This window comes from Acartia tonsa, chromosome 3 (genome assembly GCF_053477335.1).
Source record: "Acartia tonsa isolate MP-2025a chromosome 3, ASM5347733v1, whole genome shotgun sequence".
Lineage (NCBI taxonomy): Eukaryota > Metazoa > Arthropoda > Copepoda > Calanoida > Acartiidae > Acartia > Acartia tonsa.
Window position 1 is genome coordinate 27,537,781 of NC_137262.1, and position 25,940 is coordinate 27,563,720.

General features: G+C 37.6%; 3 protein-coding genes across 4 annotated transcripts; 2 read left to right on the top strand and 1 right to left on the bottom strand.

Annotated features, from left to right (window-relative positions):
• Positions 1–897: 897 nt before the first annotated feature.
• On the top strand, positions 898–5,732 carry LOC145313791 (uncharacterized). Of its 2 annotated transcripts, XM_080153405.1 has the most exons (8): positions 957–1,079; positions 1,937–2,012; positions 2,285–2,310; positions 2,453–2,489; positions 3,442–3,503; positions 3,722–3,779; positions 4,794–4,855; positions 5,645–5,732. In XM_080153405.1, the coding sequence occupies exons 1-8, from the start codon at positions 1,029–1,031 to the stop codon at positions 5,702–5,704; spliced, it is 432 nt and encodes a 143-aa protein (XP_080009531.1). In that variant the 5' UTR covers positions 957–1,028; the 3' UTR covers positions 5,705–5,732. The 2 variants fall into 2 exon arrangements, with proteins under 2 accessions (XP_080009530.1, XP_080009531.1); XM_080153404.1 differs by lacking the exon at positions 2,453–2,489 and having other exon boundaries at positions 898–1,079; positions 2,285–2,347.
• Positions 5,733–6,185: 453 nt separating this feature from the next.
• LOC145313792 (D-amino acid dehydrogenase-like) lies at positions 6,186–14,836 on the top strand. Its single transcript, XM_080153406.1, has 17 exons — positions 6,186–6,327; positions 7,415–7,491; positions 7,806–7,904; positions 8,326–8,441; positions 8,748–8,788; positions 9,049–9,145; positions 9,642–9,706; positions 10,311–10,433; positions 10,999–11,048; positions 11,224–11,323; positions 11,627–11,686; positions 12,177–12,217; positions 12,829–12,922; positions 13,400–13,506; positions 13,882–13,990; positions 14,485–14,536; positions 14,697–14,836. Exons 1-17 carry the CDS (start codon positions 6,282–6,284, stop codon positions 14,752–14,754), a joined length of 1,335 nt encoding a protein of 444 aa, XP_080009532.1. The 5' UTR covers positions 6,186–6,281; the 3' UTR covers positions 14,755–14,836.
• A 24-nt stretch (positions 14,837–14,860) lies between these two features.
• Positions 14,861–16,585, bottom strand: LOC145313793 (glutathione S-transferase 4-like). Its single transcript, XM_080153407.1, has 3 exons — positions 16,348–16,585; positions 15,895–16,042; positions 14,861–15,590 (listed from the first exon to the last, which is right to left on the bottom strand). Exons 1-3 carry the CDS (start codon positions 16,427–16,429, stop codon positions 15,215–15,217), a joined length of 606 nt encoding a protein of 201 aa, XP_080009533.1. The 5' UTR covers positions 16,430–16,585; the 3' UTR covers positions 14,861–15,214.
• Between the last annotated feature and the right edge of the window lie 9,355 nt (positions 16,586–25,940).

The window sequence follows — 25,940 nt, forward strand, 5'->3', positions numbered from 1 at the left end:
GCACATGACATTTAAGCAGGCCGGAGTGTATGCTGAGTTTCCCGAATAGTCACGTTCAGTTGTGCCGGGGAAATCTCCGTGATGCATTGAGGATGCCGTCCCTGGATATCTGGGGCCTTTCTAATAAAGAGTACAAAATTAGATATCTCTTAAAACCTACACGCGTAGACTTAAAAGGTCAAATATACATATTTATGCGGCGCAGAAATATGTATTTTGATTTCTTGGAAAATTTCCAGAGCTCACATGATAAAATCATACAATTTTACAGAATACTAAAAGTACATTAGTTTTATAATTAATTACGAGATCCGTCATTTGTGGGCTTAAAAATGCAAATAAAAGTAAAATCAATAGAGAAAATTAAATGCTTTAAAATGCTACTAATTTCATAAAAATCTGTCCACTCGTTTGGAATATCGTAATGTCATTCTGCTATATTTTATAGGTGTCTCAAGTAAGCCCCACTACATATGGCCATAAATAGCATCATTCTATCTGTTCTTACATACCTCTGGGAGTCGGGATAGCGCTTTGGAAACTCGTCCTCTCAACGTCATACATACTCAACATCCTTGGATTGCAGTGTAAGGCGCTGATGATGCGCCCAATGGGTATTGGGTATCCCAACAGACAACCAACCCTTTGTTTGAACACCTTTGCCTGGAAGTTCCAATTGATACCAGTTTTGTTGGTCCAAAGTCCTAACTAACAAAAATGACATTCATTTTATGATTTTTTTCTAATATTTGTAAAAAATTGTCTCTAATATAATGCTAGACATGAATTTTTAGTATGGATGAGAACAGGTTCTAATACAGCAGATATTAATTGGTTTCTTAGTCATACTGGAAATCATATGAAATTCTATATCAAAATTATTCTATGTGTACTGATACTGAATTATTTTGTAAAAAGTGATGTTGATTTTTAAATCTTTAAACAACAAAAGTATATTAAAAGATAAGAAAATTTCCATAATATAAATAGTAATCTTTGTGAGATAAATATTGTTAGTCTTGTCCAACATGGCCTTCAAGTTTGTCATTGCCTCTGCCCTTCTTGCCTCCAGTGCTCTGGTAAGGTTTTCAAATATTTCAATTTTTATCAAGTTTTTTGCTATCTTATTTTCTGTAATGTAATGAAACTTATTCAATTATTTATAGGGTATTTTTTAGGGGTTTAGGTTGCATTTCAACCCCATAACGTTTTAATTTCACCGTATAAAATCCTTTCTCCTTTAACTCACTTTTTGTAAGTGTTCAATGTCCATGTCAATTTCAAATAAAAATTCCAAGAGATCTTAAGGGATAAGACAATGAACGATAAATTAATTCGGATCTACTGCAGTTCACGGTAAAGTATTGCTGGTAAGCAATATTTCCAAAAATCTATGAATTTTAAAGGCTGCTAGCTGCCAAACGGCTGAACATAAAGATCATGCCCGCACACTGTTTTAAGCGGCATAAGAAGGCCTACAAATAATCTGGAATAGCCATAAATCAATAATGCATAATTATCTCACAGTGCAGAGAAATGCGCGAAAAAAGACCTATTTTACGCGTTTTTTCTTCAGTGAAGCTTTCCCTGTGCATCATTGGATCTTGGCTATTACAGATTATTTGTAGGCCTTCTTATGCCGCTTAAAATGGTGTGCGGGTATGATATGTACGTTCAGCCGTTTGGCAGCTTATTTTACCGTGAACTGCAGTAGATCCATTTATTCATATCACCAAATGAAGACAAATGAGATTACCCCTTTTGTAAATTGAAATTATTGGTTAAGAAGTTTGGAAACCAAAGAGTACCGTAAAATTTTAAGCCAATTAATAAGAAAACATGATTATAAAACTATGGGTTATACTAGTATACTAGACAGTCCATTGTCCCCTCCATTCCTGCTGATTTCTAAAACAATTTTTTCATCTATCTATAGGTGTCCGCTGATTGGTCCGGCACTGGTGTGCTCCAATGCTATGGACATGTTAGTGTTGATGCTGACTTTGGAGAAGGTGAGATTTTTAAAATAAAATCCTAATACAGAAATTGAGCTATGCTACAGAAGCCAGAAGGGCTTGAACTAAGACAGTTAGTAATAGGAAATACAGATAGAGAAGAAAGTAGTTTGGGCCGATAGTTAAAAAAAATAGTAAATTTTATCAATAATAAACACAAATGTAATAGAAAAAGCAGCATAATACACCTTCACAATATTTTAATTATAAAAAGTATCTATTAAGTCACACTACTATTCTATGTATTGCATTGCATATTTTTACTTTAGGAGCTAACAACGAGGGTACTGGCAAGGTGACATGCACTCCACGTGAATGGGATTCTGCTACAGGTTGGTAGATAGATAGATAGAGGGTACTGGCAAGGAGACCTGCACTCCACGTGAATGGGATTCTGCTACAAGTAGGTAGATAGTTAAGTGGAGGGTACTGGCAAGGTGACCTGCACTCCACGTGAATGGGATTCTGCTACAGGTAGATAGATAGTTAAGTTGAGGGTACTGGCAAGGTGATAGGCACTCCACGTGAATGGGATTCTGCTACAGATTGGTAGATAGCTTGATAGAGGGTACTGGCAAGGTGACCTGCACTCCACATGAATGGGATTCTGCTACAGGTAGATAGATAGTTAAGTGGAAGGTACTGGCAAGGTGATATGCACTTGACGTGAAGGGGATTCTGCTACAGGTTGTTAGATAGATAAGTAGAGGGTACTGGCAAGGTGACATCCACTCTACTTGAATGGGATTCTGCTACAGGTAGATAGATAGACAGAGGGTACTGGAAAGGTGACCTGCACTCCACGTGAATGGGATTCTGTTACAGGTAGATAGATAGATATAGAGTACTGGCAAGGTGACCTGCACTCCAAATGAATGGGATTCTGCTAAAGGTTAATTGGTAGATAGATAGAGGGTACTGGCAAGGTGACCTGCACTCCACGTGAATGTGATTCTGCTACAGGTAGGGACAAAGCCCAAAGTGACTAAAAAACCAGCCATATGACGTCATAAAAATGAGGGATTATCTATCTATTTTTTATTGGTTTTCTTTCTCACTTCTCCTCTCATCTCCCTCATTTTACGTCATATGGCAAGGTGAATAGCACTTCATGCGAATGGGATTAGGGAGATAGATAGATAGAAAATCAATTTGATAGATGGAAGGTCAATTAGATATTAAGTAGATAAAAAGAGGGATAAAAGAGTTGTAATCTATAGGTAGATAGATAACAGGATAGATATAAAGACAAATAAATAGGTATATGCACATTGCATAAAGGGATATAAAGATAGACCAAACTGAATAGATACTTTTTTCAAAAATGTCATGCATAAAATGAAAATATTGTCAAAAATTGTCATTAATTTATAATTCTTCACTAGAGATGGCAGTTTGGAATATCAAAAAAATAAACTTTCTTCAGGACTTGGACCCGAGGCTATGTTTTTCGCCCCTGTAAATGGAGCTGAATTCGAAATCTGGGCTGTAAGTATTTTCCTTTTTTAAATTTTTAAATTAATTTGTTTGAATCATCAAATCTTTTTTTTGCAATAAATATAAACAGACAGAATATTAAATATGTTCAAAACCAGGCTGAACAATGAGTGAACATGTGTAGAAGATTCTTTCATGACTCACAGACACTTTTGACAAATATCATTTTTTTAATGAGAAAAAAAAATTGATGCATAATTCTAATTTAGTGGGACTACCACCCAAGCTGGGGATTCGGAGATGTGATGCCCACTGCTACTTGCTCAGGTACTATATGATTGTACCAGTGAATACCTTAGATTTTCTGCCCTTCAAACAGGGGCGTACAAGCTTTTTTATTTGAAGGGGGTTAAATTTTTTTAAGAGGGGGCGGGTAAAATGGCGCCCGAGGCGGACCGCAAATTTTTTTACCACCCCTTCAAAATTTTTTTGTTAGGGATTATTCATTTTGGGGGGTTAAATACCCCCTCCTAGATGGTTGGTGGTGCCTACTGGACCCCCAAGGTAGGGGTAAATTTAAAATGGGGGGGGGGGGTAGTAAAAAGAAAAAAATCGTTTGTAGGGGGGGGGGGGTAATCACCACTTCCCCCCCCCTGGACGTCCTTGCCTACACCTGCGTCATTAGCAAAAATTGAAGCATGCATGCTTGCTGTTTGAAGTCTGGACCACACCGCAGTGTACAGAGGTTTTTATAATAGTACCTAATACTGCTGTGTCAAATTCAAGAGTAGGAGATTTACATAGGACAAAACAGGTGTAACTAATTTTTCAGACAAAGGCTTGTAATCAATGGTCATTTGTCAGTAATGGTAATCGATATATTATTACTATTTACTTAAATGTTGCACCAGATTTTTATATACTCTAATTAAGTGGGACTTCCAAGTTAGCTAAATTAACGATACCCCCAACCGCCCATCCACTCTCCTTCTACTGGATTAAGAAACTGACCAATAATGAGGTTCATATTATCAACCTAAAGTGACAACAAATGATTATGTTCCCCTGTCAAAAAGATCCATGTATCCTATTACATAAAGAAGTAAGCTTTTTTGTCTGTAGCAAAGGATATTGTTAACCGCTAGACAGATTAAGTTCTCCATTTTAGAGCAGCTTCGCTTAGGTCTATGGATGGTTTTGGGCTTTTTAGGTTTAAGTCGTTTGGTGGTTTTAGGAGTGCAACCTCTAGTTCTACATATATTGCAATGGTTCATGCGTTTCTACAATAGCCTACGTTGATAAGACAATGACCAAAGAAATTAATGAGGTATAATTGTGTAGGTGCTGTTTGGTACAAGACAGAGGATATGGGAGCTGGATTCTGCACACCCAACAAGGAGAAGGTCAGTACTAATTGCTTCCATTTACCCTATTAGATTAAAATATTATTCAGAGTTCAGTAACCCTTGTAGCTCAAGCATAAAATGTTGCATTAATTACTTCAATGTCGCCGGTTCGATGTCACCCGAGAGAGTAGGAGTCATATCTTGTAATTGTTAAAAATTGGAAGTTTCTGTGTATTAAAAGTTGTTGCATATATAGGTATTATAGGGTGGTGTAAAAATAATTGTATTATCATTATTTTAGCACTTTATTAAATGACTAGCGGCTACGCCCCAGAAGCCTCTAGTGGCACTTTGAATGTTTTTTTTTATTTAAAATATCTAATTAGAGAAATAATTGGTTTATGTTTCGTTGAAGTCTCTTTTTCGGGAGGGGTAATTTTTTTCTTGGGGCGATTTCTCATGGGAGGGTGGTGGCACCCTCCCCCAAAATAGTTATAAACCTTCCCGGGACCTATGAGAAGCTACCCTGTTAAGGAGAACCCGATCGGTTCAGCGGTTAGCGAGATCCTTCGGTACAAACACACAGACAAACACACAGACATCCTGTTACTTTAGTATAAGGATGTTTAGTAGTCCCTAATAATGTCAATAATGTATCTTTATAATGAAATATGAGAAATTACTGTTAACATTAGAATTTGTCTAGTTACACATCTATTCAATACAATGGAGACATCTAGTGTACTGATTATCAACTATATTATATATCACTATATTATATAGTGGAATTATTCAATGCAATGGCGACATCTACTGTATTAATTATTAACTATATTTATATTTTAGAACTGGTCTGGTTGTGGAATTATTCACTGCAATGGAGACATCTACTGCAACGATTGTTAACTTCATTTTGACCAATAAATATATACAACCATTCTGTTTATATTATTATAATTTACTTTTTAATTGTTGCTATTGTTCGAAAAAGACAAATTGCCAACGTTAATATCAGACAAAATAACTTGTACAAAATAATCCGATATAGCCACTTTTTTTTATCTAGTATTGAATAATAAAAACATGAAAGGAACAGGATGTCGATGTGTAGCAAAGGACCTTGAAAAGCACTGATATAAATATAACCTTTACAGCGAAGCCTTTTAATGGTATATTTTTATAACTATTTTAGGGAAGGGTACTTCACCCCTCCCCATAGAAATCAGCCCTTCACATAAGTGCCCCCAGAGGCCCTTATGAAGACACCTAAGAAGTATTCTTTATACAATTATAATTCTCTATTAAGTTTTAAAGAAATTTGAGATAAGCGCTCTAGGAAGAAGACATTTATGATAAATTCATGTTGTAATAGCATATGTTCAATTCAAAACAAAGTAAAAAACATGTTTTTTTTTCATCAAACAAACAAAATATGTCAATCATTAACTTAATTGTCAAAAAATAAAGTGAATAGTTATTAATTATGAAGTTATCTAAAATTTGTAGAATGCAACACGTGGCTGTAATAGGTAAAGATTATTAAAAATTATTGATTGTCCAAAAGTTAGTTCAAAAATGCTAAGAATCATTTTTTGTTACAATTCTCCAGGAATCTTCATGGAAGGCTTAAAATCGACGAATCTGGCATGCATAAAATTTGCAATAACAGCTATCTGTAACGGACAACCTTACGGATATACCTAACTGTAGACAAGATTTTATAAAATTTTATTTACATATACAGGGTGTTTTTTTTAATAAGACAAAAATATTACTTAATTTAACCCACTTGCCATTGACAGAAGTTAATAATCTATATCTTAAGTTCTTCATCGGATTGGGGAGTTTTGTTTAAGAAAAAAATACTTAGCGATTTTCAACAAATTATGCCTTTAAACCCGGTTTTTCCAAAGTACCTATTTTTGGAAGATTTTTGAATCATGACAAATTTAAAGGGTGTGCAAAAATGCATACATTTTTAAAATTCAAATTGCGCAGCTTGTGTTAATAGTAGAAAAATGCTATGCATACCATTAGAATCGTCATATATTCTATTTTTTGGAAATATATGTTTCATACTTATGCTTTTTGTAGTATAGAAGATACGATGGATAATGTGAGAAAGGTTGAAAAGTTTTAAGTCAGTTGGGTCATTTTACCACGTAGCTCCTGAACTATGCGTAGCACAGGAATAGTTCTTTAATATCTAAAAACCTGAGTTTATGATGATTCTAACGTTATGCATAACATTTTTTCTACTATTAACACAAGCTGTGCAATTTAAATTTTAAAAATGTATGCATTTTTGCACACCCTTTAAATTTGTCATGATCCAAAAATCTTCCAAAAATAGGTACTTTGGAAAAACCGGTTTTTAATTCATAATTTAATGAAAATCTCTAAGTATTTTTTTCTTATACAAAACTCCCCAACCCAATGAAAAAAATAAGATATTAACTTCTGTCAATAGCAAGTGGGTTAAATTAAGTAATATTTTTGTCTTATTAAAAAAAACACCCTGTATATTGTGGTAGAAAAGAGAAAAAAGTTGCCTAAAAACATCCTAAAACTTAAAAAATATTATTGCTTTACATAATAGGATCATTTTTGTAAAAGGTGGAGGTATTATTGGATTAACATCAGCTTATGAACTTTCAAAGCACTTCAAAGTCACCCTCATTGAAAAAGAAAAGGTAAAATAAACAAGGATGATAAAATCCATAAGTAGCGAAGCATAAAAAATCCCGAAACCTTTATTATATGCTTTAATTGTAAGATGCTTCTGATATAGGGGATACTCATAAATAAAAAAAAACAGCCGCCTAACTTTGGTAGAATCCGAGAAAATCACATTTCGCATTGTGCTACAGATTGACGGACATACAGACAAAGTAAATCAAAGATTAGCTTTGGATAAAATTCTTCCTCGTATTCATTCGAATCCGGTGGATAGGAACCGGTTCTCATCCATACGAAAAAACTATGTCTAGCATCATTGGTTTATAAGGATGTGTGTCTTGGAACTTCATATCAGAATGGAGGCTGTATAAATGTGGAATACATCGCTCCTGTTAACTCATATCTCAGTTTTCCAAGTGTTCTAAAGGTAAAAATAGAATAATATTATACATATTATGCTTTTGCTTTAAAATGAAAATCTTAATGCATATAAAAAATTTCAATCTGCTAATTGAAAGGGCCAAAACAATATTTATGGGATGTTTGTAATAAAATCTTTTTAGGTTTTATGGTATTTTCTATTTGTATTTGTCCATCTAAGTAATATACATGACTCTGATAAATACTTTTTAAGTTTTTTTGGTAGAGAATCTACTTTATTATTCACTTTTTCTTACTTTTTTTTTATTACCACTGAATATTTGCCCTGTAATTCACTTTGTCCGTTTGTCAATCCATGATTTTCTTTTAACTTCGATACTTGGATGTTGTGTTTATTTACATATTAGGTTAATTATTTGTACAAAAATATTTCAAAACTTATTCTTAAAATTTTATTTATTTTTTAGTCCTCACTTCTATCCCTGGTATCAAACTCAAGCAGTAACACTTTCTTCCATCCCAAAGCAATATTAGAACCAAATTTTCTTCTCTGGCTTAAACATTTCTTCAGCAATACATCCAGGTATTATTTTATCCATTCCCATAAACAAAAAAATGGGGGGGGGGGGTATTTTTTTGGTTTTTGGGGGGGTTGTGGCTGTCCCACCTCCCAAGAAAATAGCCTAAAATCACCACAGGACCAGTAGGTATATTCTCTAAAGAGTAGAATCCGATCGGTTCAGTGGTTACCGAGATCTTAAGGGACGGACGGATAGGCATCAAGCTACTCTGTATTATAGATTAGCTTAGTTACTTAAAATTAAATGATGAGTATTTCTAATCAAATCACAATTTAAAAATTATCGAACATTTAATTTTTATATTTAAGAGAACGAATTTTGTATCACTCCGAAGGCATGAAACAAATGGGTATAATTTTTTCCCATTAATAATCTAAATCCACTTTAATTATTTTATTTAATTTATCAAACTCAAAACTTATAACTCTAAGAATTTTTTTTTGAAATATCAGTTTTTTATCGCATCGTTTGATTTTTAATTTTATGATTTTAATTAACTGTAATGCTACACATGATATTTCAGTGAATCAGTATGGCTGAGAACTGGTTCTAATCCAGCGGATATTAATCGGCTTAGAAGCCATACTGAAAAAAAAATTATTTTTCTAGGTGCTGCAATTCAACCGTTGATGGAAGAAATATTTGATGAATTAGAATTAGACAGACTTCAACATAATTTCAAATATACTCCGGGTTTAAGATTACAGTAAGCTTTTTTTCATTTAAGTAACAGGATGTCTCTCTGTTCGTGTATGTGAAGCGAAAGCCATCGCTAGCCGCTGAACTGATATAGTTTTTATTTACAGTGAAGCTTCATAGGTTTATCTAGGAAAGGCTTATGTTGGGGAGGATACCTCCACAATTTCAAAACAAAACGCCCCTATAAAAAACCGTCTTTTCAAACTAAATAGAAAGTTGATGTTCGAATTTCCTACCTCCTTCCCTCAAGAACCTCTACGAGCGTAGCCGCTAGTGATATATAGAAGCCTCTAGGGGCAGTTAAGGTGGGGAGGGGAAATGTTGAGCCTCCTCCATTTTTATTTTGAGTTTTAAAGAGAAAAAAGTTTTTAGAAAAAGGGGGTGGGGGTAATTTTTTATTAACCCTTTAATAAGGTTTCAACGTAAAGAGGAACCATATCGATTTAACGGTAAGCGAGATCCTTCGCTACAGACAAAATAGCTTGTAACCACTTTTTTTGTAGTATAAATCCTGATCCAAAAGCAGAAATATCAAGAAACAAAGAACTATTTGATCAAATTCTGGAAAAGATAAGTATAACCATGTAATAAATAAAACAAATGTGTATTCTAATCGAAAAACTTTTTTAACTCGATTTCAAATATTCAGTACTTGGCAAAGAAATATGAATATCGAATTCTGATAAGATCTAAAAGTACAGTCACTATATTTGTGTTGTCATTGTCCGTATGTTAGTATGATTTCTATTGCTTCACTTTCATGGATGTTGACATACTTGTTTTTCATGTTATTTACATGCGCACAGTCAGGAAGAGAACATTGACGTGTCAATCAATAAAGGATAGCTCTAGAAGCTTGATGGCGATTCGGGTTCTACAGTACACCTCTCCACGTACTCTGCGTCTCATAATTGTGGTGTTAAGCGTTCATTCGCCCAATAGACAACCAAACCTTAGAGTGCAAGACCTTTGTCTGAAATTTATGAGTAATGAGTTGCACCTGTCTAAGGGCCAAGGCATTTCCTCTACTCTTACTTAAACCAACACGTTATCAATTACGCTAATGCCGCGGGTAATCAATCAATATTTACCCTATTCTCTGAAACAAATATGGGTAGACTAATTTATCATCTATTTTCTCATCCTGCATTCATTGAATAATCTTTTCTTGTAGACTTATCTATCTGGAACTGAATTGGAAAAAGTGAAAAATAATTCTGGAATCAAAAATATTGATAATTATAACCTTGGTTATTTGGAGCCTAGAGATATCACTGTTAATACTAGATCATTAGGTAAAACTACATGTAAAACATTTTGCTGCAAATTAATGCTAAACACTTATAGAATAGTTTTGCTACTAACAAGGATGATAACATCCATAAAAGCGAAGCTCTGAAACGGTAGGACAAACGGACATTAACACTTGAATAGTGTCAGAACTGAATAATCAGAATGTAAATGTATAAGAGTCGAAGTAAATTTGTTGTAAAACTGCTTGATACAGGATAATGTTTATGGAAATAATTACATTTTAGGACTTGATTATAGAGTTGCTTCGCTTATAATATTGAAATTTGTTGTCCAAGGAATCAGTATACCAAAAATCAGACCAATCGGATAATTAGATGATGATTATATAAAATTTTGTTGTTAAAAGTAGTAAAAAAATGAACATGTTTGAAATCGATAGGACAATTCTAACATGACTAAATTAACAAAAAAAGCTATCCGTTCCGGACGGTCGTATGAACAAACGGATTATTATTATTATTATCAAGGTATGTTTATCGCACCAATTAGAAAAAACTGATTAAAAAATGACACACTTCATAATTATTTATTGGGTTCATATTATAGGATTAAGTTTGAAAGAAAAATTGACAGAAAGAGGTGTAACTATTCTGCAGGTAAAAGTTTTGCATGTTTTTTTTTTTACTTTTGAAAATTTAAAAAAAGGATAAAACTAAAAACAATAGCTCTAAACATTAAATTTGGTATTTAAATTGTAAAAAGATCTGGATATAAGGTTAATTTAAATTAACAGTATTGCTTTAAAATGGTTATCAAACATACATATTTTAGGATGAGGTTTTAAAATATGAGATGAAGGATGCCAAAATCAATGCAATTTCGTTAAAGAGTGGAAATATGCTTCAAGCTGATTTATTTGTCGTAGCTGCAGGTTTTATGAAATATAAGATTATTTAATTTTTTCTAATTTTAAGCTTTAGAGCAGATATGTGCAGGGATGGTGAGCGAATTCCAGACAAAAATATGGACACTCCTTTTCTATTTTGACACCACCTACCCCGGCCCCCCTAAACAAAAATCGAGTTCGGTGTAATACATCCAGAAAGATTGGTGCCATTTTATTGTCTGGGGGGTGGAGGGTGAATACACCCCCTTATCTGTTTACCGCATTTTCATCATATTCAAATATGTAAGCTTTCCAGTTAAAAATATAAATAATAGTAATTATCCTCAGGTTATGGATCAAATTCAATGATGAAACAACTTGGAATCAAACTACCCCTCATGCCAATAAAGGATTTGATTAATTCAATTTAATATGACTTTAAATCTTTAAATCTTGACTTTAAATCCTTAATTTAGAATAACTAGAATGGAAAACCAATATAAGTATATGATTGTGAAAGGAAAGTATAGTGGGGACATTTGGCTGTCTAGTGTTTATTACACTAGTCACCAAAGTTTTATTTTAATGTTTTCTTATTCGTTAACAGCTATGGGGACTTTTATTAAATTCAATTGGTTGGTTAGGTTTATTAAGTTCAGTGTCCATATGTTTCAACCAATAATTGTAATCTACAGAAGGGTGTATCATCATTTGGGATGTACATTAATTTATCGGCCATTATCTTATCCCTTTAGATCCCTGGTTCTTATTGAAATGAAGAGGTCTGTATTCTCCTTTTTTAACTATATAGGCTTCTAGTCGAAGGCATCAATAGTTGTCTTTTTGGTCAAGCCATACTGCCAGTCAAAGACATAAAATAAATGAATAAATTTTAAATAGGCATACAGTTTACACAAAAGCAAGTCTAAAATAGCAGAGGTATGACCATAAATTTTAAATTTTTTTTTAGTTTTAGACTGTGTATAATTTACGCCCAGAGACAGAGTAAAGTGGTACCAAAAAATGACGTCATACAATAAAGTTGACCAATGAGAGGCCAGCGTACACTGTAATTGACCAAAGATAAAATTTATACTAGCCTCTTATTGGTTATTTTATCTTATGACGTTATTTTTTGGTGCCACTTTACGTTGTCTCTTACGTCCGTCTAAAAAATGGCATACATAAGTGAAGTTAATCTAACTTTCATTTCAGTTTACTATCAGATTAACAAATTTTGTTTGAAATTATGACTAAAATAATGTCATCTTTATGAAGAAGTAATATAATAAGTGATTTTTAGACAGTATCTGCAGTGACTGACCATACTTTTAATCTATATTTTAATACTCTTATGTTGCACAAGCTTTTCATGTACTCTGATAAAGTTAACTCGCAGCTGGCTAAAATAATGATGCTATTCACCCCCTTTACCCAAACACCTCCCCTTCTACTGGATGAACGAATGGACCTATGAATGAGGTCCATATTAGCAAGCTAAATTTCTCCTTTTAATATCCACTTATATCTCATATCCATTATATTTCTAGAATTGGAAATACACTGTGAATATAGATTCTAAAGTATCAGGATTATTTACTCCTTATAAAGAAAATAAGGATTCATTTGGTCTTAGAGTTACAGGTATACAACTAATCATTAATCAGGGATCATACTGGATAAGACAACGATGATAAACAAAATTACCCCTTTTGTAGATTTAAATAAATAGTTTTAAAAGTTTAAACGTTTGATATTTTTAACCAACCAATCAAAATTCGTAAAAGAACCAAGAGTTTTGAGCCCACAAATAGGATAAGTGATTATAAAACAAGTTGGGTACCCCCTTATAATGTGCAGTCTAATGTAACCTCCTTCCCTATAATTGATTAAAACTTTCTATATTTTACAGTTTTATATTAAATTATGAAATGTCTTTAGTTTTGGCAATACATTTTTTTCTTTACAAATTGTACCTATTTATTTTTGTTTATTCTAGAATGTTTTGACGTAACATTTTCATTCTTGTATAATGCCTCTTTATCTTATGGTAGATAGGTAGACCTATTTGTAAGAGAGGGTCACCTATTTCAAGATACCTATAATTTTTGTGAACTGTAGGAATTAGAGATATGAATGGTAATGATCCAACGATGAATAAGATACGCCTCAATCATTTGATTCAAGTGGCTCAACATTTTACTGGAGAAGACTGGAAATCAGATCAGGTAAAAAATATTGAATATTTTTTCCAGCATGGCTTCGAAATCGATTAGTATCTACTGGATTCGAACCGGTTCTCAGCAATACTTTAAATTAATCAAGCATAGTCTCGTATTACAGACAATTTTCAACGAATACTAGATATGGAACGGACTTGTACCTGAAACTTCACCAAGCTCTTATCATCCAAGTCCTGTTAGATCAGAACCAATCTATATAATAGGTTGGGTTAAAGATGTTTATATTCAAGGAAGGGGAACAAGTCAACAATACAATTGATCACTAAAAATAAAAGTACAAAACATAAACAGCAATATAATTCATACAAAATATGAGGGAGTATAGCTACTCTACAATTTTAATATTTTGATTCGTATTAGGTAGAGACTTGGTGTGGAATAATGCCCCTGTCCCCAGATGATTTTCCAATCATAGGCAAAACTGAAAAATATTCTAATCTGTTCTTGAACTGTGGCCATGGATTTAGAGGTAACTTATTAAAATATCAAATAAGAACATTAAAACAAATAATTTAGATTTGTGTCTGTTTTACTTACATAGTTTTGCTCTCACACAAAGTGCCTAGCGAGCACAGACAACCACTCTCCTGGGTTTTTCAGCTGTCGTTGGGGGGCAACACATCGTAAAATTGACGACCTCTCCATTTGCCCCCCAAATATTATTTTAGATTTATTTCGCTTGTTGGTTATACCTTATTCCTGTATTTGATGGGTTATGTAAATCTTCCTACTCTAGACTCCTTAACCAGGTTTCTAACTCCTCATTCCTTGTCAATTTAACATAAAAAAAAAGATAGAACCTTTAAACATTGAGACATGATGGCTTTGTCTATTGTTAAAAAAAGGTACAAACCGTCTTAAGTACTTTAAATATTGTCGTGTTTTAACACTCTACATTGCATTATATCAGGTTATTAACAAAATTTCCTACTATTCAAAATGTTACAAATATTTTTTTCCCAGGTACAGCCTGGTCTTTGCCATCTGCCAGATTACTTTCGCAGATTTTAATTAGGTAAAACTTCTTGGATAAATTGACCTTCTATAATTTATAATTTTCACTACTTATGGATGTTGTTATCCTTGTTTTATCTTATAGTACGGTCATATTATATAATGTCATCCTGGATTTATACTGTAAAGTGTTTCAATTAGTATAAATGTTTTTTTTTCAGTTCTGAGACCTTTTGTTTCCAACCTGAGTTTGCCAGTCCTCAAAGATTTGGAATATAGACTTTAACTTTTATGTAACTTTTCTATTGATTATTACTTATTACATATTAAAAAATGTATGCACAATAAATTCTATTTTAAACAAGATCTTTTAGTGACAAATTGATTGAATGAATGTATTTTATTGTAAATTATTAGAATTGCATTGAGAATATTTGTTAAGAAATCTATATGATATAATCTTTAAAGCATGAAGATTAAAAGTATATTATTATATAATATTTATATAAATAATCACAATGTTTAAACACAGGAACATTTTAAACTAAAGCTCAGAAAAAAATTGTAATGCAAAGTTTATTTTATAAATGCAATGCCGTCTCAAAATGGATATAGAATACGTGGATATATTGACAGGGAAAAATTTGTCGTTAATTTAGGTTGTTAATATTCAGTATAAAGTTGTCTTTGAGTCATGTAAATACTTAAAATTTTGGTATACAATTAATTAAAGATTTGTTTAGCTTGATTGGAGGGTGGCATCATACTTCTTGATATTAGGAATACTTCCCACTCTCTCATTCAAATTCTTGAGCTTATCACATCCCTTGAGAGCATCTTCACCGCCCACAGCGCACAGCAGAGTCACAACTCCGTGCAACATAAGATCTGCCCAGGTCAGACAATTTCCCGCCAAATGTTGGCCACCACGTGACTCCAGCCTCTTCTCCAGGTTCTTGAGGGCGCTCTCACAGGCGGGCATACACTCTGCCATCTTGGCCTTCTTGTCTGTGGAAAAGAAAACGCCAAAAAGCTTTGACTGGATGTCGTTGAGTGTGTCAACGGCTTCATCGGCTTCGGCTTTGCACATTTCAGTGTGGCCAGCTAGGTGATATCTAAAATAATTTTGATTTAGGAAATATACTTGAACTGGATAAAAGATTTTTTCAATAGTGAAATTCTTTGGATAGGTCAAGTCCGCCCTCCTAACCCTTTACAGTCGAGCCCCTTTCTTGATTTTAAACGGTCTCTGTTATACAAGCTCCTAATAGAGTTAAACAGTTAAAATCCCACACTTAAATTTATGCAGTCAAAGTCAAATTTTTCTTTCTTACTTCCTCTATTTGTTTTTAGTTTTTTTTATTTATTTAAAAACTTAGAATGTTTTTGTTTTATTTCTGAAAACCGAACTTTTTGTACCTGTTAGCCAGATATCTGGCAATAGTCAAGCTCTGGCACAGAACCTTTCCATCCTCCAAGGTGAGGGTGGGCAGCTGACCGAAGGGCAGGCTGGACTTCATCTTGCCGAACTCGGTGAAGTCGACGGTTTTGTTCACATAGTCAGCTCCTACAATAAAAGTATAAGTATGAATTAAAAGATGTATAATCCAGACAACTACATGGATACCCTTTTGTAGGAACTCGGCTGTGTTATTATTTTTGTCACTGTTAAATACAAAATCGGGAGTAAAGTTACATGTAGCTCATGCCCCCTAAATTCTTTAACTTTCATATTCCTAAAAATTACAAATTTTTTTCATGATAGTAATTCAAAAAAGAGCTAATTGTGTATATCATCCTTTGTTAAGTACACAAATTTATCGGCTAATGTCTTATCCCTTTAGATCCATGAGAAATAATAAATGTTGCTACCTGCATAAGCCAGAATCATTCTGGAGACAGCTGCGCGGCCAGGGGCAGCAAAATATAGCAGAGTCAGCTTGTTGTTGGCCATTATGTAAGAGGATGTGTCCTGTTGATCTGGTGGTAGTTGGATTATTACTAAGGAGTTTGTCAAGTATGAAACATTTAAGTACTCAAATTTTGGACTGAATAGTTCTAGAACAATCTACTCGTATGTGTTCTTATTACAGAGAAAACATTCCTACTCTTAGACTTTTGTTTTTACATTGTTGTGAATAAATTACTCTTCAACAGCAAAGTTGATGCATCAACATGTTGATTGTTACAGGTTAAAGGATTGTTTATATGACTGTTTATATGACAAGTGTCTACAGCCGGGCCCTAGTGGCCTCTACGGGCAATTTTAGTTTTAGTTTTATAAGAAGAAATAAAAAATAGAGGGCGCTGAGGGGTAGTGTGGTATTCGGCAACCGTGAGCCATGCCTATGGCAACCCTGACCGGGGTTCGGGGAAGGGCTAAAGGCCCTCCCTCGAGTCCTGGGGAAGGGGTCTGCCGACCCCCTCCCTATGCCTAAAATTAATGATTGATTCTGACAGCCTTATTATGGTTAAGCTGTATTGTTAATTCCCCCCACCCTTTCCAGGGATGGGGGATCATTATTGCCCAAACTGACTATTGTATATGTATTATATTGCTTTTATTTATGATTATTTATTCCTATCTGTGTAGCTATTGTTTGTTGTATATAACTTTAGTAAGCCTTAGACCTTCAATAAAGGAACAACTGAATAGATTCTGTTTATTATTTAGTGATTGCTAGAGAAGCGTAGCTTCTCTATAGTATAGGTGTCCACGTCTGTTCACACTGCCGTAGTCATTTGAACTCTGGTGTCTGCCATTTATCCTAGGCGGATACCAAAACTTTTGGTGACAGCTGTGTGAGATTACGGCAAACCACAAGTGTAGAGCAGACGCGCAGCTGAGGCTAAGGTACTCCCAGCAGTGAAACTGGCAAAACTGACACAAGCAACCTGAATTACCCACCCTGGATAGCAAGGTCTAACTCTGCATCCGGCAGTTGTGGAAGCGAAATCTAGCAAGATCGGACGAGAGACTGCGGAGAGCAGCGAAACTTGACGGAGAACCGCGAGAAGCGCCGACATCTAATGGAGAATTGAGCGCTCAAGGGCTGAAACAGGCCTGCGGAGGGGCTGAAACAGGCCAACTAAGTGTAAACGGCTGAAAATAGGCCAACATTTACTGCAAGAGGTAGCAGGATTCGAACCAGCGGCGCTGCAGGACGGGACATTCCCTGCCGCCACCAGCCGGATTCGGATACACGGCGCTGCAGGACGGGACATTCCCTGCCGCCGACAGACTGAAACAAGCCAAGGATTCGAACCAGCGGCGCTGCAGGACGGGACATTCCCTGCCGCCACCAGCTGGATTCGGATATACGGCGCTGCAGGACGGGACATTCCCTGCCGCCGACAGGCTGAAACACGCAAAATAGCTGCGAGCTGCGAGCCAACATACGAGTGTAGTGTACCAAGCAGAGGAAACTACGTCAACTCCAAGTATCCTGAGAGGCTACAACACAGCCACCCATCTAGAAAAGCAGATATTATATCACATTGTAGGGATTACCACCCTAGTGTGAAGGCTGAACAATAGATTTATGAGCAAGGATTGTTAAACAATTTGTTGTGTATTGTGATAAAACTAAAAATAGAACAGGCTTGGTAAGCAAATCTGTGGTGTATTGTGATAAGGCCAAAAATAGAATCTAGATGTAATATAACAATGCATTGATAAACAATCTAACCACCCAAGCCTCCAGCACAACAAATACACCCCTTATTCCAGAGGAAAGGGAGGGGCCCACCATCCATTGAAGAGAATACAATCGAGGTGACATAACAATAAGCCCAGGATTAAGGAAAGAGGGCACAATTACCTCACCACACAGTTACCTCAAACCCACAGCACTCCCCCCTTCTCCACAAGGGGGAACGGACGGTTTTACCCCGTCCCCTCACGCGCTTCCCCCCTCCTACCCACGGTGTGGAGATAGCGACCGGGAGAACAGAGCGCCATTTACGGGTCGCGCAGCAGAGTTCGGGACGTATCACAAAATTCAACGGACAAAGCGGACCAATGAGAGAGCGGGTTGAGGGATAAGTGCGCGTTTTACCTGTGTGCGCGGATTTGACGGTGCGTAAGCGCGTTGCAAGGAAAGGATATTTCACGCACACACACACACACAGGAGCGGAGCTACTCCATAGCATCTAACAGAGATATTTTTAGAAAACAAGACTTACAAGCTTCTCCCTCCTATCTATAGTGTGATAAAGGAAAACCCAATCAGTTCCTGACAGCAGTTCAGACCCCCAACAGCTATCTACCCCTACCAGCCTACTCTACAACTCAGAAAAACTAGTGACAAGTACATCTAAGTTACATCTTTGTAGTTAAACTACCAACCTAGTGATAAACAGTGTTGGCTGCTAGGCTAGAAAGCCTCAAGTGTAAACCATTTATAGTATTGACTTAGAACTTTGTGTCCCGCCGCTGAACCGTTGACCCGATGGAGCAGCCGCAAGCGCCAGGAGGCAACCAAGCCCAAGGATGGCTCCAGGATGACCCCCAACCGGCTCCAGCCGAGTACCGCAAGCTGATGCTGAGTAACCTGCCGGAGTATAGAGGACCGCCCAAGCAATCCTGGAGTTCCCACATCCGCAGACTCGAGATGTCATGGGCGGCTTACCGCGTGCCGCCCCATGACACACTAAACCGCCGAAACGCCCTTTTACTGTCACTGGTGGGGCAAGCGGCGGAGATGGCCTCTCATCTGTTTGGCGAGGCAGGCCAAGCCTTGACATACGAACAAGTCAAGGCCGAGTGTGAAATGTTATTTCGTCCAGCCTTTGAATCCCAGACTTTGAAGCAAGCCTTCAGGGATTACAGGCAACACTCGACAGAACCTATACAAGCATACATATCCACAAAGTGTGCCTTGTATAGGGAGGCCTACAGCCATGAGGACCTTGAATTATTGATAGACGAATTAAATCGTGGCATTCGTAACGCTAATGTGAAACGTGAAATGATGAGTCATGAGATTGCCTCTGTACCTGAGTACACGAGATACCTGGATCCTGGATACCTGGATCCTGGAACGAGCCAGCAGTCCCAGAGGAAGGGGTGACACCCGTCACCCCCAGTCAGCCAGCGCCACCAGCCCGTAGGGAGAGCCCAGCCATACACCATCCAGCGCCCCCTGCCAGCCGAGGGAACCCAGCTGCCCATCACTTCCAGTCGAGCCAGGATAAGTTAAATTTGACCAATGTATTGTATCCAAATTATTGTAACCCCCCAACCTTGCCTGTGCCTCCTGCACCAGAGGCTGGGGAGATTGAAATTTGGGGATATAAGGACTTGCCTGTGCCACATGCACCTGAGTTCCTAGGGCAGGGGAGGGACGTGATTCAGGGCGAGCCTGTGCCACACGCACTTCAGCCCCATGCCACTGGGCATGCCATGGACAAGGGAAGGGACCCCTTGGGGCTAGGGGAGCCGACACCCAGGCAGGCACCAGTCGCCTGTCAGTCTGTCATTGGGGAGGGTATCGGGATGCCCCGGACACACAAAGATAACGCTCAATGGAAATTTGTATCTAGCCAGGAGCAACCCAGCCGTGTCCAGCCCCAAGAAGCAGCCGTGACCCGAGCCGAAGATCCCCAGCCGCGTGTGCGAGGTAGATGGTTCTGTGGGGACTACTGCTTGCAGCCGTGTGGCCTACAACTAGCTACGTCCTGGTAGGGTGGGACTGCGCCAACCCCACCCACGTCACAGCCTACAATAAGGAGAAGATGTGTAGCACGGAACCGCTACACCAGGAGGTGCCCCTGGGCCACGAGGTACATGTCCTGCAGCAAGTCAAGATTAGGGAAACAACAGGATACAGTTGTCAGCTCACCGTGTCCCAGTGGACATTTAGGTGTGGGGTATGGGGTCACCTCAAGGTGACCTCGGTCCCCACCCTCATGAGGCCAACCAAGATTGATCCAGAAACGTGCCGAGACCTGGCCAGGAACCGAGTCTACACGCTGCCAGGCAAGACCCAGCCACTGACGTTCCAGCTGAACCATCCCCTGTTCTTCACCCTCGACATGGTGGGCGCCTTGGTCAACAGCCCCGAGGGGGTGGGTTGTGAAGGGGAGGACGTCCACTTCGAGGGCCAGCTGTACCGCAATGAATTAGTGCTCCAGGAACGACGGCTGCTGGTCAAGGAAGAGACCTACGTAGTAGAGGATGGACGGGTGGAGTCCCAATCTGACCACCTGACCCTAGAATGTCCCCATTCTGAGCTGTCTTGCATTACTGGGGAAGCCACCTACGTGTGGGACCACCTGGGGAGAGATTGCCCCTTGAGGCTGATCCGCAGCCTCCAGCCTAGCCTAGTGATGGATGCGTTCCTGGTTGACCATCAAGCCCAGTTCTTCATCAACATGACCACCCCCACCTCAATAGTGAACTGCGACTTTGAGGCCCATGCCACCAACCACCCAGCATTGTTCGTGGCAGCTGACCCGGCCGCGGCAGCGCTGCCCAGAGTATCGGCCAGGGATGTGGATGTCCCCCTGCAGGCCCAGATACATGCAGGCTACATTGGATTTACCCTGGAGACACGCATGAAAAGCACAGCGGCAGAAGAAGTAGCGGCCAATTGCTGGAAGCTCCAGCAACTAGACCCGGCCCACCCGGTGCGTGTCCAGGGGAGCACGTTCTCTGTGCTGAGGGGAGATGTCCTGCTCCAGCTTACCTGCCAACGCAACAAATATGTTGTCCGTGAGAGCAATGAATGTTGGGACAAAGTACCAGTGGAACCCACAGGATTCGTAGACGCCGTGACAAGGGTGTATAGTGGCCACGCCACCAAGATTCCCTGCTCCTCCACCTACCCCCTAACTGTGCACGCGGAGGAAGGCTGGATAGAGCTAACCCCCGCACCTAAGAAGAGGCCACCCCCGCTGGATACGCCCAAGCAGCTGCTGACAGAACCCTTGGATGACTTTAGTTCGGGAGGCTTGTATTCGCAGGCTGAGCTGAACGACTGGCAGCAGCTGCTAGCGTTCCCAGCGTATAAAGCCGCCATGCTGACCGGCCTGTCTTATGGCTCATGCGTTCAGCAAGGTAGCTGTTCGGCCACCGGAGACCATGGGATCGTGTCCTACAATATCGACCGACTGGCGGAGGAAGGAGAGGCCGCCCTGGATGTCTGGGCTGGGTTCAGACAAGCTATTCACGAGTGGGGAGATGGCGCAGCCATACTGTGTTTGCTGTTGTTGATCCTCAAACTGCTGGGGGATCTGACCATCATTTCCCTGGCAGCCGCACAAGGAGGTGTACGGGCCGCCATGAATGCGATGTCACAAGTGTTCCTGTACCATCCAACCTTGTACAGGAAGGCCCTGGCCAGAGCCCGGCTCACCCATGCCAAGTCCCGGGACTTTTCAGTAGACTGGGATGCCATTCCTATCAGCCGGGAAGCAGCCGAGGAAATGGTGTCCATGCAATCAGCCGATAGCGGGCATGACCGCCCAGGCAGGCCTGGACCACCCTCTGGAAAGCCCCGCGGCCCCTCGGGAGGCCAGGCTGTCGCTCAGACGGTCAACTTGGTAGCCAGTGCCCCAGCCGCTGCCAACAACAACCAGAATGCCCCGTTACTGACGGGCCCCGCAGCGGCTGTGCCCCACGCCAACCTGACACCTGCTGGCGCCGAGCTACGTGTCCAACCAAAGCCAGCCTCTACCTTCTATCCCACGTTGGGAGCCCATCAGCCCTGAAAATCACCACTAGGATTCCATTGAATCATTATCGTTTGTATATATATATCTTAGCCCTAAGGAGCGGGCCGAAGGCCTCAACCACTGTCGGAAGTCTGGCAGGGAGACCCCCTCCCAGCCTTCCGAGGGGAGAGTTGTGGTATTCGGCAACCGTGAGCCATGCCTATGGCAACCCTGACCGGGGTTCGGGGAAGGGCTAAAGGCCCTCCCTCGAGTCCTGGGGAAGGGGTCTGCCGACCCCCTCCCTATGCCTAAAATTAATGATTGATTCTGACAGCCTTATTATGGTTAAGCTGTATTGTTAATTCCCCCCACCCTTTCCAGGGATGGGGGATCATTATTGCCCAAACTGACTATTGTATATGTATTATATTGCTTTTATTTATGATTATTTATTCCTATCTGTGTAGCTATTGTTTGTTGTATATAACTTTAGTAATCCTTAGACCTTCAATAAAGGAACAACTGAATAGATTCTGTTTATTATTTAGTGATTGCTAGAGAAGCGTAGCTTCTCTATAGTATAGGTGTCCACGTCTGTTCACACTGCCGTAGTCATTTGAACTCTGGTGTCTGCCATTTATCCTAGGCGGATACCACAGTAGTATACTTTTTTCTAGGGGCGATTAATCTTTTCTCTGGAGCCAGAAGAACCTTAACTGTAAAGGATTACAATATCGGTTAGAAAACAAACAGACAGACAAACAAGACATCCTACGTTCATAAAAGAAAAATGGAAGTTTACAACCGTTTTAATATTAATTAAAAGGCTATTCTGATAACCATAACTGAAATTTACAAGCAATATTTAAAATTGTAATAGTTGATTATAGCATCGTATCATAGACAGGTTTCCACGGATATTAAAATAAAAAATAAGATTAAAACCAGTTTTTTTTAGCCCTGAGGGGCTAAAGTCCCGTCTACGAAAACTGATATAAATTTTAAGATTTTTATTTTAATATTCGTTGAAAATTGTCTGTAATACAATGCTATAAATGGTTTTTCGGTATGAATGAGAACCAGTTCTAATCCAGCGGATATTAATTGGTTAACTGGAAAAGTAAGGAAAATATTTGTCTAGAAAAAACTCTATTATATTGTTTTATGTTTATATGTGCTGCATGATAAGGAGAAAAATGTTTTCAAACTCGAAACGAAAAAGTAAACACAGAACTGAATTTAAAGAAATCTAATTTTAGATCATTTCATAAATTTAGACAATTTACCTTTTTTTAGTGGGCAAAAGCCGCGACTAAGCCTCAAATTAAAACTCGTTTGGATGCATTGAATTTTTTTTAATTTAGAGATTATTGCCATATTTGTTTAAGGTTTACACTTTCAGCTGAATATTAAAATGGTAAAAGATTGGTTTTACTGAGGCTTACAGGCGGCTGGCGCGCGTAGCTGCAGAGCCCTGTTTTCTAATCCTATGCAGCATTTGAACGTATAAAAGTAAGAAATATATCAACTGCTTTAATGCAAAATCATTATAATCAATTGCTTGAAAAAATATATTGACCTGTAAAAGACACAATTTTCATTTATTAGGGGGCACTGGGTTTTACCACGGGGTTCCACGAAGCGCACTCAAAATTTTGAAAATCCCTTTAGACCAAAATCGAGAGGGGAGTAGGGAGATGTATCATAAACAACAAGAAGAGTTTTATTTTAGAGTAAGGGAGTTTATGCACCCTTAAGATTGTCAACCCTATACAAAACCAACATTCTGAAGGGTGAAACAAGCGTCCTTCCACTAGTAAAATGACGCAAATTTTATACATTTTCCCCTGAAATTTAAGGTAGGTGTAGAGTGTAGACCCTTATTAAGAGGACTTTGGGGGAGTGGACATCCTGGAGACAGTATCTACCCCCTTAACTTTACCAGGGCCGGGGGTTGATACTTCCCCCTACGCACGAATCTTTCTCATAGCTTTATACTGTCTGAACAAAAGTCGTGTAATCAAAGGGTTTGTTGTATACAATACATAATCTAATATTAGATATCTAAAGAACATTTTCTATGATTTAATAATTTGCGGATTTGAAATTACACTTTCATTGATAAATTAGATTTAAAAGTGGGAAAGAAAGAAAGGGAAGAGATAGAAAAAGAAAAGTTGCAAGATTTTAAAAATTCGTGATCATTTTTCATGCCTTACTAATTGTTATGTAATCCTTTTATAACAAATCTTATTTTATCTTGTCATCTTTTCGATAGTTTATACACTGTAATTGTACTAGTGGCCACAGGTGGGGTAATTTTTTTCTTTGTGAGTTTTCTCTTATGAGGGTTGAGCTATTCTCTCCTAAAATAGTTATAAACCTTCCTATGGTTATACAAAGCTGAACTGTAAAGGAGAAGCATATATGTATAGTTTTAATTAGTCTTTTGCTTTCTTGTCAACTGAGATATTGATTTCTCTATAAAAAAATTTATGCCCCCATAGCAATAGAGATAGACCGACAGATCAGGAAAATTATAGAGTTGATGTCGGTCTATCTCTGATAGAAAGTCGAGTTTATCATTTTAGTGTGCAACAGAGCATGATCGACAGACTGACGGACCAATAGCCAATTATAAAGTAGCTTGGATCCTAAAAATAATTCAAATGCGATCTTTCATTCTCGAATATTCTCTAAATAAATAAACAAACTTAAACATGATAAATATTAGTAGCGAAGCTACTCAATAATTTATTTTGTTTGTCGGTCCGTTTTTCTCGTAAAGCTATGGGGAAAGTGTGATTGTCTCACCGGCTATTCAAGATAAACTGCTATTTTTTTTCCTTTTCCTCGCACTCTTTTTATATGACCACCTAACTTCTGCTCTACAACTCACTTTCTTTGTCTGTCCATCCATACTTTTCTTTGTGCTAAGCTACTATTGGACGTAAATAACCTTGTTTAGTTAAGTAAAAGTTTTCCTTTCTAGTATCAAAGAGTACACGCAACTTTAGGTCAATGTGTACACACTTTTTAGTACGTTATTTTTTTATGGCGAAGATTTTCTTCAATTAACCGTAGGATACTGATTATTGGATCAGTATAGTTTAATTTAGAGAATGCAGCAATTTTAAAATCATTTTAATAAGTTTTTTCTTTTCCTTTTTTGACACCATCTTTTTATTGATATAATTATCTTTTAACTTGATTTTAATGATGATTTTTAAGCGAGGTATATTATTTTATGTGAATTATCTTAAAAATCTAGTCTTAAAAAGTATCCTGTTTTAAAGTAGTTTTACAACATATTTACTTAAAGATTACTTTGATTTAAAAAGAAACATTAATATGTAAAATATATTTCATAAAGATAAATAATAACTAGCAATTTTAGTTTAAAGATATGAATATAATTAATTCATAACATTAATATTAATTTTCACTGGCACAAATATAATTTTTGAATTTTAAAAGAACAGTTTATTTTTACTTTTTAATTTGTGGGACTCGAACCCATGAGCTTTGGGCATTTTGTAGGTAATTGATATTTTCTTTTCTTTTTTCACTGTAAAAGTTTTTCCAAACTTGAAATTTTTTGCTTTAAATTGAAAGAGTTTCTGTGATTTTTTTGGCTTTTTCATATAATGTCCATATGATTTAACTTTGAACGAATCCCCAAATCTAAATTTTGTAGCATCAAAAGTAAAGAATTTTTGTGGTACTTCTTTTTTAATGAAACTTTCAGTTTTTGGGTGTCTTAATAAGTCTAAGCTTCCAATCTTTTTGTTTATTATATGAACTTTTC

What these genes read in the sequence shown, in the direction of transcription:
- LOC145313791 (XM_080153404.1), top strand. Translation starts at nt 1,029, where the DNA reads ATGGCCTTCAAGTTTGTCATTGCCTCTGCCCTTCTTGCCTCCAGTGCT. An exon ending in TGATGCTGACTTTGGAGAAG is followed by an intron (nt 2,013 to 2,284) that starts GTGAGATTTTTA and finishes TTTTTACTTTAG; the next exon opens with GAGCTAACAACGAGGGTACT. An exon ending in GCACACCCAACAAGGAGAAG is followed by an intron (nt 4,856 to 5,644) that starts GTCAGTACTAAT and finishes TTTATATTTTAG; the next exon opens with AACTGGTCTGGTTGTGGAAT.
- LOC145313792 (XM_080153406.1), top strand. Translation starts at nt 6,282, where the DNA reads ATGAAGTTATCTAAAATTTGTAGAATGCAACACGTGGCTGTAATAG. An exon ending in GCAAGTCTAAAATAGCAGAG is followed by an intron (nt 12,218 to 12,828) that starts GTATGACCATAA and finishes TTATATTTCTAG; the next exon opens with AATTGGAAATACACTGTGAA. An exon ending in AAGACTGGAAATCAGATCAG is followed by an intron (nt 13,507 to 13,881) that starts GTAAAAAATATT and finishes GATTCGTATTAG; the next exon opens with GTAGAGACTTGGTGTGGAAT.
- LOC145313793 (XM_080153407.1), bottom strand. Translation starts at nt 16,429, where the DNA reads ATGGCCAACAACAAGCTGACTCTGCTATATTTTGCTGCCCCTGGCCGC. An exon ending in AATGATTCTGGCTTATGCAG is followed by an intron (nt 16,043 to 16,347) that starts GTAGCAACATTT and finishes CTTTTATTGTAG; the next exon opens with GAGCTGACTATGTGAACAAA. An exon ending in GCCAGATATCTGGCTAACAG is followed by an intron (nt 15,591 to 15,894) that starts GTACAAAAAGTT and finishes AAATTATTTTAG; the next exon opens with ATATCACCTAGCTGGCCACA.